General features: G+C 34.9%; 1 protein-coding gene across 1 annotated transcript in view; it reads right to left on the bottom strand.

Moving 5' to 3' along the window:
* Positions 1–12,527, bottom strand: part of si:ch211-250c4.3 (uncharacterized protein LOC100535981 homolog) — a 55,473-nt gene extending 42,946 nt beyond the window's left edge. The window contains exon 1 of the mRNA XM_056471300.1: positions 12,186–12,527. Coding sequence (XP_056327275.1) covers positions 12,186–12,264 — 79 coding nt within the window. The 5' untranslated portion in view covers positions 12,265–12,527. The remainder of the gene's footprint in view (positions 1–12,185) is intronic.
* Between the last annotated feature and the right edge of the window lie 8,933 nt (positions 12,528–21,460).

Here is a 21,460-nt window from a genome sequence, read left to right as displayed (position 1 = left end):
ATGCTCAGGTGGGTATAAGCTATACCATATATTGGGGATTCTGAATTGCAGGATTTGCAGTCCTTATATTCTTAATATTTTGGAATATCTGTAGATAGGTTGATAATGGAGTATATGTGCTAAAATATTATGTTAGTTATGCCCCCCTTTTTTTATAAAAAGACAAAAAAAGATACATGACTGACAAGATCTCTTCATTGAGTGGAAATGAATGGCTAATTAGATGATTCACCGGATGTTCTTTCTGAATATATTCAAGAGGAAATGCTTCACTTGGTTACAAACTGAGGAAACTGAGACAATCCGTCTTGAGACATCAAGATTCAGATTATTCACACCAATATAATGTGACTCTAGTAACCGTACACTAAGTTAACATTTCATGACCATTTAGACCTTGAAAAAGATAACAATAACAACCACTTCAGCCATTCCCAGCTTTTTCTTTCATTGACAGATTATCGTTTTATGATACTTTTGATAATAAGCACACATCAAAAGCACACCCATGTGTTTTGTTATTTTTTATATTTTTTTCCCCAGATTAGATTGTGCCTGTTAAAACATTGATCGTATTACACCCCGGCCCCATTAAAAACAGTGCTTCTGTTTTTGTAGTTCTTTCTCGTAAACTCATGTGTGTATACCTAGACTCTAGTATAAACTTGTGCAAGATCTACTACAAATACACTTCATTATTTAGTTTTATCAAACTAAATAAGACCATATTCATCAACAAATGGTAAAAAGTCTATAATAATCCTGTTCTTTTGTCAAGTCAAACATTTTCCAAAAAAATAATGTGTCTGCCCATGATAAAAGCAAATACAATATATAGAAAACATAAAAGACTGATAAAATATGTTTTGAAAACATCACTGATAGTGATCTGTGTTGGTGATAGATTCTGCAAAATCATATATATTTTAGCAGTATAAACACATCATCTTAGATATTTCCCAAAAATTACACACAAGAGGTCTCAATATGAAATCCAAGCATACAGTAATTGCAGTCCTCCAGGCCTTGAATATAAATTTTGCTAATTTACTTCTGCGGGTCAATTGGGCTGACCTATTGGGTCAGTCTTTCCTACACCCATGCTCTCCAGCTGGGACTACAGAACTGCTGATTGTGGGACATTTTTGATGCCACTCAGTAGGAGCAAGTAGTCAGCATCAAAATCCCCCTCGGTTTTCAATTAACATCGCTCAGACGTGGCCGCTTGTAAAGAGAGATCAAAAAGACCGTACTAGCCCCTGGCAGCCAGGAATGTAAGTAATGCTAATGTCCTTCATACTGCAGAGTATAATGAATTCAAAATAAAAACAGGACAATGACAGTGTTCACGGGAATCAAACCACACTTTTTTTTCTGGTCCTTACCACTTTGTAAGCTGCAGATATCTGCAGAGGGATTGCATCATAAAAAAAGACAGATACAATACTAATCTCCACCAAAAAGAAATATCCATATTTGGAAAATAAAAAATGATGTCATTTTTAAGTAATAATTCATGACATAAAATAAAATGAAAAGTCATAGTTATAGCATTAAACATTTGTCAGAGTTATTACTTTTTGGAACAATTATATCATAACTGCAATTGTAAAATTTAATATGGCATTATATATATGAGCAATATCACATGAGTAGAAGTGCCATATGGGTGTATTTCGGCACTGGTGGGAGGCGTGCGTTGGTCTTAGTGCATCACCAGTGACGATATACAATATCGCACTGTAGTTTGATGGAACAATCGTGTATATAAAAAGAAAATCACACACGGAGAGTTTCTAAAAATCCTTTTGTATGAGGAACTACTTTCTTCCCTTTTTCATTTACATCTGCAGCTGGCATCAGAACAGCAGAAGTCGTTACTATTTTACCAACGTCATTTTAGAGCTAGTATTTGAATGATTCTCTAGTGTAATGTCTAAAGTGATGACAAAACAGGTGATTTTGCCTGTTTTGCATGAAATGCTATCAGTCTAGAGACATTTCTCAGTATTTCTCTGTTGCAATCGGGATATAACAATAATAAACCCTGAAAAAGCCAAAATGGATACATTCCTGATATCGCATGTCCCATCTCACACTCAATACACTACAGTTACTATGGTATAAATACAGCACTGCAACATAAAAAAGAGAGAGATCGACTTAGACTGTCACTCACCAATTTTATAATGTTTTGATCAGCTGCAGTTTGAAAATACGCAGATCTTTTCTCCTCTAAGGGCTTATTATGCGCTCTCTGTCATCATCTTGTGGATGGACAACGTCAGCCATCTTTGTTCTGCTCACTGACAGGTATATCCAAAATGATAAATATTTGAAAATAACCACTTTCCTTATAAGTAAACTGCATAGTCGCTATCTAAACAACTACATTCTCACCTAAAAAAAAAACCCTCAAAAGTGCATTATGTTGTCCAACAGCGGCAATATTTGTCAAACTGTATTGAGTTTATTGTCCTACTTGCCACTCGTGTGGGTGAAGTAATACACGAGAGTAAAGAGGCTGTACGTGTTCTGATATCGCAGAATATCGCACGGCTATCAGCCAATCGGATTCGAGAACCAGACAGAACTGTTGTATATACTATATCATAATATTCTAGCCGAAATAAAACAAATAAGACTTTCACCAGAAGAAAAAATATTATCAGACATAATAATTCTGACTTTAACTATATTAAAGTCAGAATTATTAGCCCCCCTTTGAATTTTTTTTCTTTTTTAAATATTTCCTAAATGGTGTTTAACAGAGCAAGGAAATTTTCACAGTATGTCTGATAATATTTTTTCTTCAGGTGAAAGTCTTATTTGTTTTATTTCAGCTAGAATAAAAGAAGTTTTTAATTTTTTTTTTTTTACTATTTTAAGGTCAAAATTATTAGTTAAAGTTAAATTATCTTTAAGCTATATTTTGTTTTCGATAGTCTACAGAACAAACCATTATTATACAATAACTTGCCTAATTACCCTAACCTGCCTAGTTAACCTAATTAACCTAGTTAAGCCTTTAAATGTCACTTTAAGCTGTATAGAAGTGTCTTGAAAAATATCTAGTAAAATATTATTTACTCTCAGTATGGCAAAGATAAAACAAATAAATTATTAGAAATGAATTATTAAAACTATTATGTTTAGAAATGTGTTGGAAAAAATATTCTCTCCGTTAAAAAGAAATTGGGGAAAAAATAAACATGGGTGAAATAATTCAGGGGAGCTAATAATTATGACTTCAACTGTATATAAGAAATCTCAGAATGTCATAATTTCTGATGATAATTTTATCTTTTTATCTCATAATTCTTTATCTCAATGCATTTTTTATCTAACTCTTTTAACTTTTATGTCTTTATTTTTATGCCATAGCGTCGTCTCTGTGTTACAAGCATAAATTATTTGACTTGTGTGCTGGAAATTAATCTTCCATAATCTTTAAATGTATCTGTGTGCATATTTTTCTTATTGACTGAATTTCTTCTGCAGTAGTGTTTTTGTTCTAGACCAGCGGAGAATGTTTTTCACTGTGTACAACTGGCAAGTGCTTCACATTTTTGAGCTGATAAAATACTCCGTTCACATTCAAGAATCCTGGAATCATCTGCTCCAGTGTTTTTTTACAGCTGTGCGTAGATTAATAAAATCACTGATATATCCCAGATGGACTGGATATAATAGCATAGCGATGTTTTAAAGGGAAGACTAATAAATATTTAATTTGAAGAATTTCTGCGAGACAAAACCACTCAACACACATTTTGTCAATTATATGTCCTGAAAGGGAGAGGAAAAGGCTGCTTCAGTATAACCAAATGCTGCTGCTAATCATTTGAGATGAAGAATGTGAGAATCATTAAGAGCCATCGATAGAAACATCCACAGGGATGAAATGTGAAGAATTCACAAGCTCAACTGAGAGCATGTTTACCCCATCTGGCCTCACCCACTCATGTTTACCACATTTCTGCACTGCTGTGATCGTGAGTTCTGCTGTACAGACACTAAACTGAGGGTAAAAATCTCAGATTATCAGTATCATCAAATGAAAAAACCACACATGCAACCAGAGATGATTCATTTCTGCTAATTGGCTGAACTGACTCAGGTGATTTAAATAAAGGTGTTCATTATACAGGTGAATTGGGTAAGCTAAATTGTCTGTAGTGTATGTGTGTGAATGCGAGTGTATGGGTGTTTCTCAGTGATGGGTTGCAGTTGGAAGGGCATCCGCTGCGTAAAACATACAGGTATGCTGGATAAGCTGGCGGTTCATTCCACTGTGGCGACCCCTGATTAATAAAGGGACTAAGCCGAAAAGAAAATGAATAAATGCATGAATAATTTTAAACACCTATTGGCCAGATTTACTTACAATTTGTGTCAGTGCAAAACAGTCAGTGAAAGAGTGTTGTCAGTATATTTACTAAACACTTGTAGAGAAGAATAGCACAAAAAGGCGCTAACACAGCTGTTTTTTCTTCAGAATATGCATTTGGAGTTTTTAGGGAAGGGAAGTAATTGAATAATTTAATAATTTAGTTATTTAAATTAATCACACACCTGTATTTAACATCTAAAAAAGCATGTCTTAAAGTTGCCACGAAATCGAAATTTACTCTTCATATTTTTATATGTATAAAGTAGTCCTTGTTACAAACTATGAATCTATGCACTTCACCATTTTGTAAGTAAATCATTTACATTCATAAACGTTAATCAAATACCATAACCTTCCCTCCGACTTTTTTTCACTTCCTAGTCACAGTCCTTTACGGCAGGCATATCAGTCGATGTCTCGTTTCTACTCTGAATTTGTCCATTCCTCGATCTTCCTTCATTTTGTTAGCTACGCCCATCTTTCAACGATCCAGTCGGTTCCCAAAAAACGAAATCATGTTTCAAATGAAACAGTCCTGATAAAAACTTTTAACTTTCTTTTCATGGTGACGTAAATATTGCACGATGTCTGCCAAAATATTGCACCTTATGAGCATCGACTATTTCGATTATTTGTCATCATGTTAACTTGTTTTGCACTTGTTATGCTTGATATGTAATTGAGATCATCCACAGAAATGTCCACTCCCGTCTGCGCTGTTGTGAAATCGTGCAAATTTTCCCTGTATAGTAAATCTCTGCCTATAAAAGCAAACTAATTTAGGTTTACAAGTTAAAATAAAAGGGACACTTTTACTTTTAAGGGACATTTGGACCAGATACTTACAAGAACTCCATCTTTAGTTATAGGAACTAGTCACAAAAGCCACAGGAGCGATTATAGGACCTATTTAATGGGGTGGCATGGGAGTCAACATGGTGAAAGTCAACTTTTTAAATGTAATACCTATAGTCTCATTTGATTAAAGACTAAATAGTTCAACCCAGGCTCATTCTGAAAACGTAGTCCCGAGGACGTTTCTAGAGACCGTGAAATACGTCCCGGGAGGTAAGTATTTTTGCAGTTTTTGGTTTTCGCGAATCCGCGAGAAGCCGCTGTGTGCGCATTTTTGGCTTCTCGGACATCTCCCGCGAGTGCCGTTCACGCCCGCGCTGTTCTCGCGTGAACCCACCAGAGGCTGCCGTCGAACAAACGTCTGTCTGTCGGACTGGCTGAATGATTGACTGGGCGACCGGGCCGACCCACCCACCCTCCTCATTCCCTGAACCCAACTGATTTTACCGATCGACCCGCCTGCCCTAAACCCAACCAACAATTTACAAAAGCCATCCGGAAAAAGAAAAGCCCTTGTCCGATTCTTTTTTTTTACCACGTTTTCAGATTTTACCACATTCTCACGCTGTTATGAACCTCTTCGCTTTATTTCTTGGATTCTGTTTTAGTCTTACCTGATTTCTTGAACCGCTCTTCCCCAGACTCGAACCCAGTCGTCTTCGTCGTGGTCAGCTCCTCTCTGCGTCTCAAGTCCGCCGACGTACAGGACGAGCTAACCAGACAAACTGGTTGCGGCGGGAAAGCCCTCCACACGAAGGTAAGCGGTCAGCCGGCAAGCGATAAAAGGAATGGCATACCGCCCCGCAGCGTTCGCTTAAAAAATGAAATGCAGCCATACGTACCTCCGGCTACATAATTCGCGGTCTCCAGAAACGTCCTCGGGACTACGTTTTCAGAATGAGCCTGGGTTGAAATAATTTAAATATGAAACTGTTCTAGGGCAACACGGTGGCTCAGTGGTTAGCACTGTTGCCTCACAACAGGAAGGTCGCTGGTCAGATGGCATTTCTGTGTGGAGTTTGCATGTTCTCCTCATGTTCACGTGGGTTTCCTCTGTGTGGTCCGGTTTCCCCCACGGTCCAAAGATATGCACTATAGATGTATCAAATAAACTAAACAGACCATAGTGCATGTGTATGAATGAGTGTGTATGGATGTTTCCCAGTACTTGGTTGCAACTGGAAGGGCATCCGCTGAGTAAAACATATGCTGGATAAGTTGGCAGTTCATTCCGCTGTGGTGACCCCTGATCAATAAAGAGGCTAAGCCAAAGGAAAATTAATGAAACTGTTCTTGGACATCACAAAGGAAAACAAAATATGTGAGCCACGTCTACATGTATGCATTTATTTAGATGATCAATCATCTTGTGCTTGCTGTGAAAACACACTTGAGCGATTCCCCTTGCTTTAATATATTGTACTCTCTGTGTCTATAAATTCAAGCCTAATTAGTTGACTTAAAATAGTAGGTAGTTATGATTTTTAGAAAACTGTCCAGATGAGAACAAACGAAGCTACTTTTAGCAAATACTAATTGACTTTCTCTTGAATGGAAGTTGGAGAATGAAGTTTCAGCTGAACTTAAGCTATTGACAGTATTGTTTGTGGATGCAATGGGATAAGTATAGGTGTTTAGGGACAGTCTTGTCTGCAGACATGGCCATTGTGATTCTGGGTGGAGAGGTCAGAAGCAGGCCAGGGCAGGTCTTCTATTTTTACAGCCAGGGGAATGTCAAAACCCTGTTAGCACTTGGGTGGCAGACTAAATGACCCTAAAAGCGTAATAACCAAAAATCTGGCACTTTTAACATGACATTGGTTTTGTTTTTGTTTTTTTGGATTACAAATTATATGCTTTTATTTGTGCATGTTCTTTATATATGCACTTTATATATAATGAAAACAATATGGTATTTTATTTTATAATGATATACTTTGATGCATGAAAAATGTATTGTTTTTCCGTTTTAGCAAACTTAAGAGACTTAACATCTTTATATGTAACATTATAATAACCTGCATTTTCTTTGAATGCTGTCAAAATAATGTCAAAAGCATTCATGTAAAAGTAAATTATAATTAATGTAGTTTCTACTGAAAATGTATATATACATTAAAAATTCTGTTATTACACATTTATTATGATGATATTGCAGTGTACTACATTAAAAAAAAGTATTGTAACTTTAAATGAGGCTTAAAAATAATACAGTTAAAATTATGATCAGGTTCATACAGCATATGCAACGTATCAAACTAAATGTACACCTCAATACATCAACATAGAAGTTAAAGCAATATTCATAAAATTATTCCTATTTTTTAAGAATCATAGAATATTTTTGAGAATCATAAACCACTTTTCTTTATTTCATTAATATTATATGATCTACAATACCCTTTTTAAATATACACTTTGTGACAGAAAACTGAAAATGTACTCATTCTCAAGTCAAGTTTCAATCTTTTACGAGTTTCTCATCATGAGAACACAAACAAAGATATTTTGAAGAATTTTAGAGAGCCATTGACATCTATAGTAGGAAAGAAGTATGGAAGTCAATGGCTACTGGAGTCCAGCATTCTACATAATATCTTCTTTTGTGTTTGACAGAAGAGGGAAACTCAAATTGGTTTGAAACAAGTGGAAGGTGAGTAAAAGATGCTAGAAATTAAATCTGAGGGTTGAGGTTTGAAATGCACTACAAGTGCAAATGAATAAAACAGATTAGCACACTTTTCTTTTTTTTCAAGAGGCAACTCATAAAATATTTAACAACAATAGCAACACCCTAACCACCCAAATGCAGCATTAATGAATCAACCCTTTACGGGCAAACCCCTATTTAAACCAACAGTTTCTCAGTGGGTTTATAAATGAAGGTTACATCAATTGACTTTTTGTCTTTCTTCTGTTTGAATTGCCCGTTACTGAATGAGGTGACAAAGGCCAGATGTCAGGTTTGATGAGGTGTGAAATGTACCATATTCCTTTTTCTCCTTCTTCCTAATCTAAAGCCTGCAGACCTTTTAGTGCCTCGCACCACTCTGTCTCTCTCATCACAATGCCAGAACGTTTACACTGCACTCTTTCTGAGCTCCACCAAGCCAATGGTTTTGACCCTAAGGAGTCTTTCCAGAAGCACATTATCAATGTGAACTGAACGGCCAGCCTTTCATTATCTAGCACCATTAGGATAAGGCAAGAATGTGCGGGAGCAGTAATATCAGTCAAGCCCTCAGGCAAACTCACCCCGCTCTTGTATCTTCTTCAGTTTCTTTGAAAATACCCATGAAACTGCAGACTACTGAGGAAATTGTTGGTTTTTAGAAAGTTAGGTTTGAATTCTTGAAGTTTTACACTTTTGACCTTAATCAATGCAGAATTGCTCAAACAATACAACAAGATCTGCATTTCTGTGAGGCCATCACTTAATGGCATTGTCTAAATGCCATCTGTCTTGTCTAGATTTACATGACATGGAAATGATTTAACGTCATTTTAAAAGGCCTGTTTTTGGGCGTTTAGCATCTTAATAATAATACTTAAAATTGCATTTTAGAAAACTAAAGAAAGTTAACATATTTCTATTTAAATTTACTTGCATTTCATTTGAATAGTTTTAAAATAATACCAAACACATTGATGTAAATGTAAAATAGAATTAATGTAGTTTACACTGAAAATATGTAGTTTAAATATATTTATTATATATTTATATATTGTTATATATTTAATATATTTGTTACATTAGGTAAAAATAAAGGTAACAGGTAAAAAAAAAGGTAATGCACAGTTGCTGAAACAATAATAAAGAACATTTGTATTTCTGTGTGGCCATCTCAGTCATAAAGGGGATAGTTTACACAAAAATAAAATGTCTCTCGTTATTTACTCAATCTGTACTTGTTCATTCTTTGTTTCATTCTTCTGTTAAAAAAAAAGATATTTTGAAGAATGCTGAAAACCGTTGACTTCCATATTATTTTCTTTTCCTACTATGGAAGTCATTGGTTACAATGGTTTCAACTTCCTTCAAACTATCTTTAGTGTTCACCAGAAGACAGAAAATGGTAACACTTTATTTTGATGGTCCATTTGAGTATTAGTTGACTGTCTGCTTAATATCTGTTGATACCGCTCCTTCAACAGACTTTTAACTGACTATAAGAAACTTTCCAAGTACAAGTCAACTTACACTAATTCGGACCTGGGGGTTGGGGGTGGTGGGTCAAGTCAGAGCACTCACTCTGATCCCCCGGGCTCTGTGCTGGTTGGGAAAATTCCAAATTGAACCAAAACAATCGGTTACAATTCGCTTAAAATAGGCAAGCAAAATTCGGGACATTGCAACCTGCAGAACCTGAGAACTTAAAAAAAAAAAAAAAGAAAAACTTACACTAACTCTAACCCTAACCTCAACCTAACAGTCTACTTATAATCTAAAAGGAATTAGTTGGCATGTAGTTGCAATGTAAATTAAATTCAATAAATGGACCATTAAAATAAAGTTTGACTCAGAAAATCAATGTTTTGGGGTATTTAGCATCTTAATAATAATATTTAAAATGTACATTTTTAAAAAAACTAAAGAAAGTTAAAATATTTATATTTAAATTGACCTGCATTTCCTTTAAATAGTTTCAAATAATGCCAAACGCATTGATGTAAAAGTAAAATAGAATTAGTTTCTACTGAAAATATGTTATGTGATTATATATATGTGTTATTACTATTTCTGTGTGGCCATCTCTGCCATAAAGGGGATAGTTTACACAAAAATAAAATGTCTCTCGTTATTTACTCAATCTATACTTGTTCAAATTCTATTTGAGTTTCATTCTTCTGTTAAACACAAAATATGTTTTGAAGAATGCTGAAAACCATTGACTTCCATAATATTTGCTTCTCCTACTATGAAAGTCATTGGTTACAAATTGGTTTTAACTTTCTTCAAACTATCTTTAGTGTTCAGCAGAAGACAGAAAATAGTAACACTTTAATTTGATGGTTCATTTGAGTATTAGTAGACTATCTGCTTAATATCTGTTAATACTGCTTCTTCAACAGATATTTAACTGACTAGAAGAAACTTTGCCAATGGTTACAGGTTTGCTGTTGCCAACAACGTCAATGGTTACAGGTTTTCAAATTTCTTCAAAAGATCTTTAGTGTTCAACAGAAGAGAGAAATTCATAAAGGTTTGAAAACACTTGAGGGAGCCTAAACAGTGAGTAAAACTATCCCTTTAATGTCCGTGTCCAAATTCTAATGTAATTTCTCTTCTTGTCTCCTTAGGAAAGCTTTGAGTCTGTATTACCTGTGTGAGTCATGTGCGTCAGTGATTTCACACATTGGCTGATCTTACACATGAAGAATTCAGCACGGTGCAGCTGTGCCTGGTTGCAGTTATGAGTCACGTATATTATAACTCAAGCAGAGAAGAAGAGCCCCACTCATGAAGCTGTCACCACTAAAACATTCACATCTGATATCGCTCAGTATGTTTCTCATACTGGTTTTGCTTGAGGTTGAAACACCTGTGTGAAGCTCTCAGCCCATCACTAAAAGCACATACTCAATGTATACACATTAATAGAGTCATTAATTGAGAACCACACCCTTGCTTTTTGAAATAATTCAGCTTGTAGTAAAGATTAGCAACCAAATTGTGTACAATTTAGTTCCATTATTGAATGAAAATATAGTGAACATAATCTATTGATGTTAATAGTCTATTAATGACTATTAAAGTTCAATTTAAAACAATAACTCATTGAACAATCCCTCAGGTCACATATTACTATTAAAACTGCATAACCACACCTGCTTGTTGAAATAATTCAGCTTGTAGTAAAGATTAGCAACCAAATTTTGTACAATTTAGTCCATTATTGAATGAAAATAAAGTGAACATAAACAATCTATTGATTTTAATGGTCTATTAATGACTATTAACCTTCAATTTAAAACAATAACTCATTGAACAAACCCTCAGGTCACATATTGCTATTAAAACTGCATAACCACACCTGCTTGTTGAAATAATTCAGCTTGTAGTAAAGTTTAGCAACCAAATTTTGTACAATTTAGTCCATTATTGAATGAAAATATAGTGAACATAAACAATCTATTGACGTTAATAGTCTATTGTTGACTATTAAAGTTCAATTTAAAACAATAACTCATTGAACAATCCCTCAGGTCACATATTACTATTAAAACTGCATAACCACACTTGCTTGTTGAAATAATTCAGCTTGTGGTAAAGATTAGCAACCAAATGTTGGACAATTTAGTTCTATTATTGAATGAAAATAGAGTGAACATAAACAATCTATTGATTTTAATAGTCTATAAATGACTATTAAACTTCAATTTAAAACAAGAAGTCATTGAACAATCCCTCAGGTCACATATTACTATTAGAACTGCATAAGAGAAAGCACAAACAAAATGCTAAATGGCTATTATGTACAAACAAAGCAAAACGAATACAAATATCTCATTAAAGCTGACGTTTGCTTCGAATTTCTTACTGATTAAACACAAATCTACTCCTCTGCCACATGTTTTTTTAGTTAGCACCAAAGCAACACTAACAACTGTAGTTAAAAACAAAACATAATAAAGTCTGCGGTTGTGGGTTTTCTATATGAGCTCAGCTTGGAGAGTTCAGTTTATTGAAATGACATCAGCCCGAGTACCTGTGGAACTCATCTAATGAGTGTTTTTGAAGACAACCCTAACCATGTTCGACCATCAGATAACACATCACAGTGCAAATTACAGGTTCCAAAACATCCTCCAACACCTCAGCCAGACAAATTACTACCTGTGCTGCCCATCCAGCTGTTGCAACAGCCAACAGGTTAAAGCAATATGACTTCATGTATCTAAAACAGAAGATCACGTTTTGAGTCACACCACTTACCTTTTCTCCACGGGGCAAGGATGGCGAAAGACTTGTGCCAGCTAAACACCATGCTTGGTTTCCTCTTCTTAAGACTCATTGTGGATGTCCAAATCTTCAGCAGCGTTCAGTGTCAAAAAGAAAAAATGCTCCTCAATGGGTCATTCAAGCACACCTCATAGCTTTAGTGTTGATTGACTGTCCTGAACTGAGAGCTTAAATTGTGTAAGTGCTCCAGAAAGGTGTGCTGTTTGTGATATATCCAGTTTTAAACATATTGTCAGAACAGTTTCACGCACAAGTGTATGTGAGAGAAGGAGGCTGGCTGTGAAGGAGTGTGTGAGCTGAGGAGAATGAACTGCCTACAGCAGGACCATCAGCAGCTGGAGGAGGGGTGACGGATCGCCAGATGGAGGGAGGGGAAACACTCCTGAGAAAGCTTTGTATGTGTGTGTAGAGAGAGGGAGAGATAGTGGGAGAAGCAAGAAAATATAGATTTTTTTAGAAAGCGTTTCTTGCACTTCTTTGAAGTCAACATAATGTAGTGCTATAAAACTTTGGTTTGACGTCCATCTACTTTAAATCTTAAATGGGTTTAGGTTTATATATATATATATATATATATATATATATATATATATATATATATATATATATATATATATATATATATATATACATATTTATATATATACACACACACACACACACACACACACACAAACACACACACACACACACATATATATATATATATATATATATATATATATATATATATATATATAGTTGGTCAGAATTATTAGCCCCCTGAATTATTAGCCCCACTGTTTATTTTTTCCCCCAATTTCTGTTTAGCTGAGAGATTTTTTCAACACATTTCTAAACATAATAGTTTTAAAAACTCATTTCTAAAAACTGATTTATTTTATCTTTGCCATGATGACAGTAAATAATATTTTACTAGATATTTTTCAAGACACTTCTATATAGCTTAAAGTGACATTTTAAGACAAGGTTTAACTAGGTTAATTAGGTTAACTAAGCCGGTTAGGATTATTATGCAAGTTATTGTATAACGATGGTTTGTTCTGTAGACTATCGAAAAAATAGCTTAAAGGGGCTAATAATAATGACCTTAAAAATTTTTTTTTTATATATAAAAACTGCTTTTTTTGGGGGCCAAAATAAAACAAATAAGACTTTCTCCAGAAGAAAAAAATATGATCAGACCTTGCTCTGTTAAACATCATTTGGGAAATATTAACAAAAGAAAAAAAAATTCAAAGGGGGGCTTATAATTCTGACTTCAACTGTATATACATATTTATTTATATGAATATATCTTTCATTCAAAGTACTTTTTATATTAGCTTAAGTTAAAAATTATGGTTTCCTCATTATAACTGATTCTGGTTGTGTTTTATTCAATTTGCCTTCAAGCTAAAATAATAAATTCCAAGGTCAACTTAAAAACACTTGTTTTATTTTATTTTATTTTATTTTATTTTATTTTATTTTATTTTATTTTATTTTATTTTATTTTATTTTAAGTAATTTTCTTGGCCACAGTAAATATTTTTGATTTAGATTAAATTACATGTTATAGCTTAAACCAAAGTTAAATTATACTTTGAGACAAAAAGTAGATGTAACAAATTACAATTGTTTTTTTTTTTTTTTAAGTTTTAAGTGTAGTTTAACTGGTACACTCTAAAAAAAGCGATTAGTTGACATTACTTTAAAAAGTGAGTAATCCTGTTGGATTTAAAGCATTTAGTTTACATTACTTTAAGTTAAGTTTAATAGTTCAGAGTTCAAATGGGTTTACTCATTTTTTTAAGTAAGGCAACTTGTCGCTAAGGCAACAGATTTACTCACTTTTTATATTATATTACTAGTTATAGTGTAGAATAATATACATTATACATAATAATATACATAATATACAATATATATAATATACAAATAATATACATTCAGAAATGTAATAATTTTTACAAATTTTAATGGAGTCAACATGAAAAAATTTGGTTGTTTGAAACAACACCCACTCAGTTTTTAAGTTGTTTTTTAATTCATTTTAAACAAGCACAAAAAGTCATTTTAACCCGGTTTTTGAACTGTATTTATGACCAGAACAGACAAAATCAAATTTCAAACTAAAAAATGTATTATTAGTTGCTGCATTAAACATTTCAACATTCAATGCTTTCATATGAAAATACATAATACATACATGTTTTGTTTGTTTGTTTGTTTGTTTGTTTGTTTTGTTTTATTACAAATTGAGAGTTTACTTTAAAATAAATGGTAAATGTTTTATCATGAACATTTCACACTGGCAAGTCCTTAACTTAAGTGGGTAGAAAATAAGGTTCAGTGAATTTAATTTAATATATCTTTAAATTAATAATAAATAATAATTAATTAATTTTAATTATATACATTTTGAAATTTTCAATCAACCTGCAGTCAGGTCACAATTAATATTAAATAATATTTAATATTAGGTTGGAACTTAAACAAGTTGATTATATAAGTACCCCTTTAAACGTATAATAAAAATAAAAATTAAATCTGCTGACCAATTTAGTCAAGACATTGTCTTTCAAACATTTAAAATTATTTAGAAAACACCCAAGAAATTTTCACATGGTAATGTGTTTTCCCTAATAGAAATTAAATCATTAATAATTGAATTCTCTCAAGATGTCATGGTCACTAAAACCTTACATTTTATTATTTAGTTTTAAAGTGTACAAATATTTCATTTCACAGAAAAAGATGGAATTCATATGCACCCACACACTGCAGCTTTATGGTCACAATGAATGGCTCTCTCAGACGCTTCTTAGTTCAGACGTGGGAGGGCGAGCAAGTTAGAAAAGTAACGCAGCATTAAATGAAGCATCCCATTGTTCTTGGAATAAAACGGTGCGTTAATTTGTCACATTAACCTCTTAACCTTTATTACATACTAATTATAAATGTGATGACAGATAAGGTTTGTTTTTTGCCACTGATGACATCTAAAACCATTGTTGTTTTCTGTTGTTTTATAAAGAACAGGTGAGGACATTAGTGACAGACACCGTCGAGTGGTTAGGGATCGCCCTAGGCTAAAAGATGAAGCTAAGAATGGGTAATTACCTCAAACAGGCCTGAACAATACTGAGGTCCCCAAAAGCAGTCTTATTGTAAACCAAATGAAGAGCATGAAAGCCTCAGGTTCCCTGGATTTGTAATGCCTGTTGAATATGATTACATAGTTGCCATTTAGCTTGTATGAATCCTTTGTTATTCAGTCAACCAACACACAAAATCTGACTGCTCTAAAGGTGTTGTTTTTCTTTTACTTCCTGACCCCACACAAAGTTTCAAAACAGCTGTAGCTACGAAACTCAGATAACAGCTTGCATGTCTTCTTCCATCATCTAAATTTTAAGTAATCCAACATTTCTGAAGTTTATGACTTACAGTAGCCTCCTTAATAAATAGAAACGAAATTTCTGGGTCACTGTGTTTTGATTATTGTGCCTGTGATTCTTATGTTTAATATCTGGTTACATTTACACCAATTGTATTCAGCTAAAACTTGACAACTTTGAATGTGCTTTGGTCGTTTGGAGTTTTGGGTTCCCTAAAAATACAAATGTTTGAAAATGACACTGTCCTTATATGTGTTATAGCCCCAGTAAATTCCCCAACATAGGCTCATGAAAACGTAGTCCTATATACGTTTCTGGAGACCGCAAATTATGTAGCCAGATTTTTTAAATGAATGCTACAGGGTGATGTGACGCCATTCCTTTTTGTGCTTACTGGCTGACCGCTTACCTCCGTGTGGACGGCTTTCCTGCTGTACTCAGTTTGTCCTGTTAGCTTGATTGAGTCCGGTGAAGAATGGTTCCAGAAAGCAGGTAAGACAAATGCAGAATCCAAATAATAAACAAGTAAATAACAGGGTGAAAATGTGGTAAAATCTGAAAATGTGGTAAAAATCAAACCAGGGCTATTCCTTTTCTGGATTGCTTTTTTGTTGGTTGGGTTCAGGGAAGTGGGTGGGCAGGTCTATCGATAAAATTGGTTAGGTTTAGGGAAGGAGGAGGGTGGTTCAGTTGATTGGTCGGTCAGTCATTCAGTCAGTCAGTCAACAGCGGCCTCTGATGGGTTTATGTAAGAACAGCAGGCACGAGTGGCACTCGCGAGAGAAATTTGTGATATGAAAAAGCGTACACAGCGGCCTCTCGTGGATTCGCGAAGACAAAAACTGCAAAAATGCGTTCCTCCTGGGACGTATTTTGTGGCCTCCAGAAATGTATATAGAGCAAAGTTCATTTTAATTGTCTTTCTTCAGGAGTAATAGGAATTTGACATACTGTATCTAAGCAGTGGTATACTATTAGTGAACATAAAGCTATTAGTCTAGATTTGAACTGACTAAGACCCAATCCCAATTATATTTTTGTACCCCTACCTAAACTGTGGAGGGGTAGGGCTTCAAAATTTACCCCTAAAAATAGGACAGCACTACAACACCTGCACACATCACCATATGTCATCGTGATTTCTTGCTTCATATGACATCAACAATCACGACTGCTGTATTTATTTCAGTTGCGTTATTTTTTGGTATTTATCTTCAATAAAACATTGAAGGCAGCGATATCATGTTATTATCACAACAATATAATGTGGCAATAAGATCGTAACTGTACTGCGCATTTACACAGTGGCCATATTCATCTATGTAAACACAAAAAACAGCATTAACATTATAGCAGACACTGTAAAAAGCTCATTCACAGCCACTAGACTTTTCTAACAGGGTATTCAATTGTGATCGAGTGACATAATGTTGTGGGACTGCTATACAGGAGTTATTATTATGGATTATAGATCGCAAAATTTTGTGGGATTTTTTAGAGGTTTTTTTTTTTAAACATGACGGTAAAACACGAACGCGGCTATGAGTGTATTAAAACTTATGCTTGTTAGTTGTGAAAATTCGTAATAATGACACAAAAATACTAATTTGTGGATCTCCTTACTTCCGTGTGAAGTTATCCTGCCATTGTGGCTGGTGTATTCTGGGAAATTTTTTTACCCCTTGGTTTCGAGTGTGGTCCTGAAAAATCTCAGTTTGAAGGGGTATCTAGCCCTTCCCTTTAGCCCTACGCCTTCAAGCTAAAGAGAATTGGGACACCATTTGATAAACTAAATATTTAGGTAAGGGGAAGGGCTAAGGGGTAGAACTGGGATTGGGCCAAAGTGCGTCTGCCTCATCTGGAGTGATTTTTTTTTCCTAAAATTGTTCTAACTGGTGAAACTAATGCCTTAGAACTTAGATTAGAACTGCATGATTTTAACCCTGATTTTGACTCGCCGACAGGTTTTGAAAAATCGCAGACAAATGCCTGAAATCACAGCCAAATCGGTGGACGTGAGTGACAATCACACAGTGTGAACTATCAAAGATGAGATCTGAGAGAATCGCCGATGAGTCGCCGATGCCTGTGAGATATTTGGCGTGCTGTCTGCGATTCAAATCATGTCATGCGAAATGAGTTTTAACTGAAAATAACATTGGAGATTGCCTACAGCCAATGAGAGAGCAGCATTCACTTGAGTGTGTATACCTGCAGGCCAGCTGGAGGTTGAGGGAGAAGTTAAAAGCGCTCATTTTTGGTTTATTTGGACCCAAGAAATATGAAGTTGTTGGTGATTCTTCCTATTGTAAAGTCATGCAATGTGAAAGCCCCTGTTGCCAAACCATCTTGTAGTGTAAACAAAGCAGCGACAAAGCACTAGCCCAGAAAGTCATGCAGTGTGAAAACATCTGTGACACTTTGAAAATCATGTAGTCTGAACTCGGCATAACTCACCAATTTGCCTGATTCCCTTCGAATTTTTGTTGTATCTATCAGATATCTTTGATGTCATTTTAAGTATACCAAGCCCTTTGTGATTTCCATCGATAGTACTTGACATCTAAAACATAGGTGATAAACTCAACACAGGCTCATTGTAAATACGTAGCCCTGTATACATTTCTGAAGAGAGAGAATTATGTAGCCAGAGGTACATGTGGTTGCATTTCATCTTTAAAATGAACTCTACAGGATGTCACCAACAGCTTCAGTTTATTTTAGGTTTTGGACGGTTTTTCTGCTTTTACCAGTTTCCCCAGTGGATCGCTGCACAGGTGGGAGGACTTGAGACACAGAGTGAAGTCGACAACGGGGAACGGGTCTGGAAAGAACAATTCCAAAAAAGCAGGCAAAAAAAAATTATCAAGTAAATAACAGGGTAAGAATTTAGTAAGATCTGAAAATGTGGTAAAATTCAAGTGGCTGCAAGAGCATTTGATTTTTTTTCTGGTTTGCTTTTGAAAACACTGTCGGTTGGGTTTAGAGAAGGGGGTGGGTGGGGGGATCAGTCAATCAGTCAGTCAGTCAACAGCGGCCTCTAGTGGATTTATGCAAGAAAAGCAGGCACAAATGGCACTCACTAGAGAAATTTGAGATCTGAAAAAGCGTACTCAGCAGCCTCTAGTGGATTCGCAAAAAGAAAAACTGCCAAAAATAAATCCTCCTGGGATGTTTACCGGGGTACATATCTATAATAAGCCTATAAATAAAACTATAGGATAGGCTAACCAGATTCTTTTTTTATAGGACAGTCCTATAATTCAGCTTTTTTTTGTGTCCTGATTCACCATGAATAATGTTTTATCCTATATTTCAGATTTCCTAAAATTGCTTTATTACTGAATAAGGCTTACGTCATGCGAAACATAGTCAAACCAGTGATAACTATGATGTCATAGTATATTCTGAGGGGGGAAATTTACCATCCAATGATTAACAACAAACAATATTAATTTGTAACTTTTTGACTTTGTGGCTTATTCGTATATGAATTTTTATGATTTTATTATTACATTTTAGTCATATGTATCCATATAAATTAAATTGTATCAATTTGTACAAATATGCCACTTTTTAAAAAATACATAAAATAATTATGTTTCCTTGTAAGAATAGGTTGGAAATATCGCCCTTCGATGGGCTTTTCAGAATCATGGTCACCATATTGAATTGTCATTCCACATTGAACTGAGGTGCTTAAAATGGAATGATGGAGAATGTACAAATTAAGCGTACAACTTATTAGACATTTCAAGCCCTCATGATTCTTTGCATATATAGGGAAGTTGTTTGGTGTCAGGCTAATCATTTCATCTGAAAGGGTTCATCCCTATGCTTTACAGGGTGCAGTAGGTGATTGTCTTCAGAAAAATTTTTTGTTGTGCTGATTGAAAGTCTCTTCCCATTCCAATAGTAATGATTAAAGTAAACAATCTAAATGTATTTATATGTATTTAAGACTAAAAAATGTTCATCCAATTAAACATTGTCATGCTGACAATTCCCATAATTCTGATAAGTATCCCAAACTGTCTATCATCAAATGTAAATTTGAACATTTGCGCATCTGTTCAGGCAGATCCGCCATTTACACGTGCACGCACGCCACACGTGCACACGAGACAGTCACAGCCGTAAAAAGAAATGCTTAATCAAAACTTTATAAAATATTGAAGTGACCTTTTTCATGCTGGAGAAAGGACGACACCATGGCTGAAGTATTACTTTTAGACAGGTAATGTTATGTTTAAAAGTATTTTAGTCACGCAAAACATATGTAGATTTTGATGTATTACGAATGGGTTATGTGTACGGAAATGTTGCACTGAAATCTTCTGGCAAAAGATTAATGTGACTATTTTCAGTTTTATAAGGGACCTCTTACAGCATTGATAATGTAGATTTTTATTTGGTTTAACAACAAAAGATCAGTAAATTGCGCTATTCTACCTAGCCTGCTTTACTGAGGTGTGTTGGTTTTATAGTCACATTGGTTCATTTTTAAACAATGACAACCAGTGCCGCGCTCCCTATATTGTTTACCATGCTACTTTGAATATTTGGTCTGAAATAGCATGTAAGAATGGCTTAGTAATATGTGTAATTCCTGCACCCCGCCAGTCAATCACTAAGCATACAGTAGTCGCTTTAGGACAACACACGAGAGATTAAGACCAGCGATCCTTGCATGCATAAAATATTGCACATTATGACAAGTTCTGCTTGCTACACAACTGAAAGCGTGCTAGGTATAATACAGTTTTTCGTTCAGAATTGTAGTATTATAAAGTACTGTGAAGTTTTCTAACTGGCGAATGAGATGATCTAGTGGGTTGTCTACTGTCATCTTTAATGTGCGTGTTCGTGTTTCAGGAGGCGTGGCTTTGGATAGCAGGGGAGGGACTGTGTTTCAAGGATTTTATGCTAACCGGTTAGTATTTTGGCAGATCACTTACCGCACCTTTAATCACTTCAAAGATGTCTCTTCGGAGGGTAAACTTTGGCATAGTGTTAAGCCCGTCCGAATAGAAGCCCCTGCAAGTCAGACATGAAAGTGATTTCCTTGTTATTGCGAGGTAAAAAAAAAAAAAAGAAACAACATAACTTATCAAACTGTAAGAAACAACATAACTTATCAAACTGTATTACACTGAATCAGTGGTGTAGTCCTAAAAAAAAAGGTGGTGTACTATTACCCACCCAACCCCCCATGCTGTTTTATAATTTTATCTGAACGTTTTAGCGAGACAACATTCTGTTGACTTCGAAAAACTTGCAAAATTTTCTCACAGCTGCTGTGGTCGTCAGGGGGCAGGGAATGGCGCAAAATATAAACAAAAATGCACCAATTGCAACAAATTAAGATGAGAGTTAAAAAAACATTTGGTATAAGTTAAAGGGGATGCGAATACACGTAAATTAGACAAGTCTAATCAGCAAAACAAGTGAGTATACTGAGGGTATACGCAATTATTGATCCTCAGAAGTCGTAATACCCAAACAGCTAATGTAAAAAAGTAGGCATACTGAGTATACAAGCGTATAGCCCTGACTACACCACTGCACTGAATCAATGTTCCAAACAATAAAGCAGCATGTAGACACTTTCTCCAGGAAAGTCATTCAGTATAAAGCATCTAGGCCAGGGGTGTCCAAACTCGGTCCTGGAGGGCCGGGGTCCTGGAGAGTTTAGCTCCAACCCTAATCAAACACACCTGAACCAGCTAATCAAGCTCTTACTTGAAACTTGTGTTGAAGCAAGTTCGTGCTAAACTCTGCAGGACACCGGCCCTCCAGGACCAAGTTTGAACACCCCCGATCTAGGCCTTCATTACAGCACCAAAAAATAATAATAATTTCTTA

The sequence above is a fragment of the Danio aesculapii genome, chromosome 13, assembly GCF_903798145.1.
Source record: "Danio aesculapii chromosome 13, fDanAes4.1, whole genome shotgun sequence".
Classification (NCBI taxonomy): domain Eukaryota; kingdom Metazoa; phylum Chordata; class Actinopteri; order Cypriniformes; family Danionidae; genus Danio; species Danio aesculapii.
The sequence above is the reverse complement of the archived record's forward strand: the minus strand, read 5'-3'. Positions and strand labels throughout refer to the sequence as shown.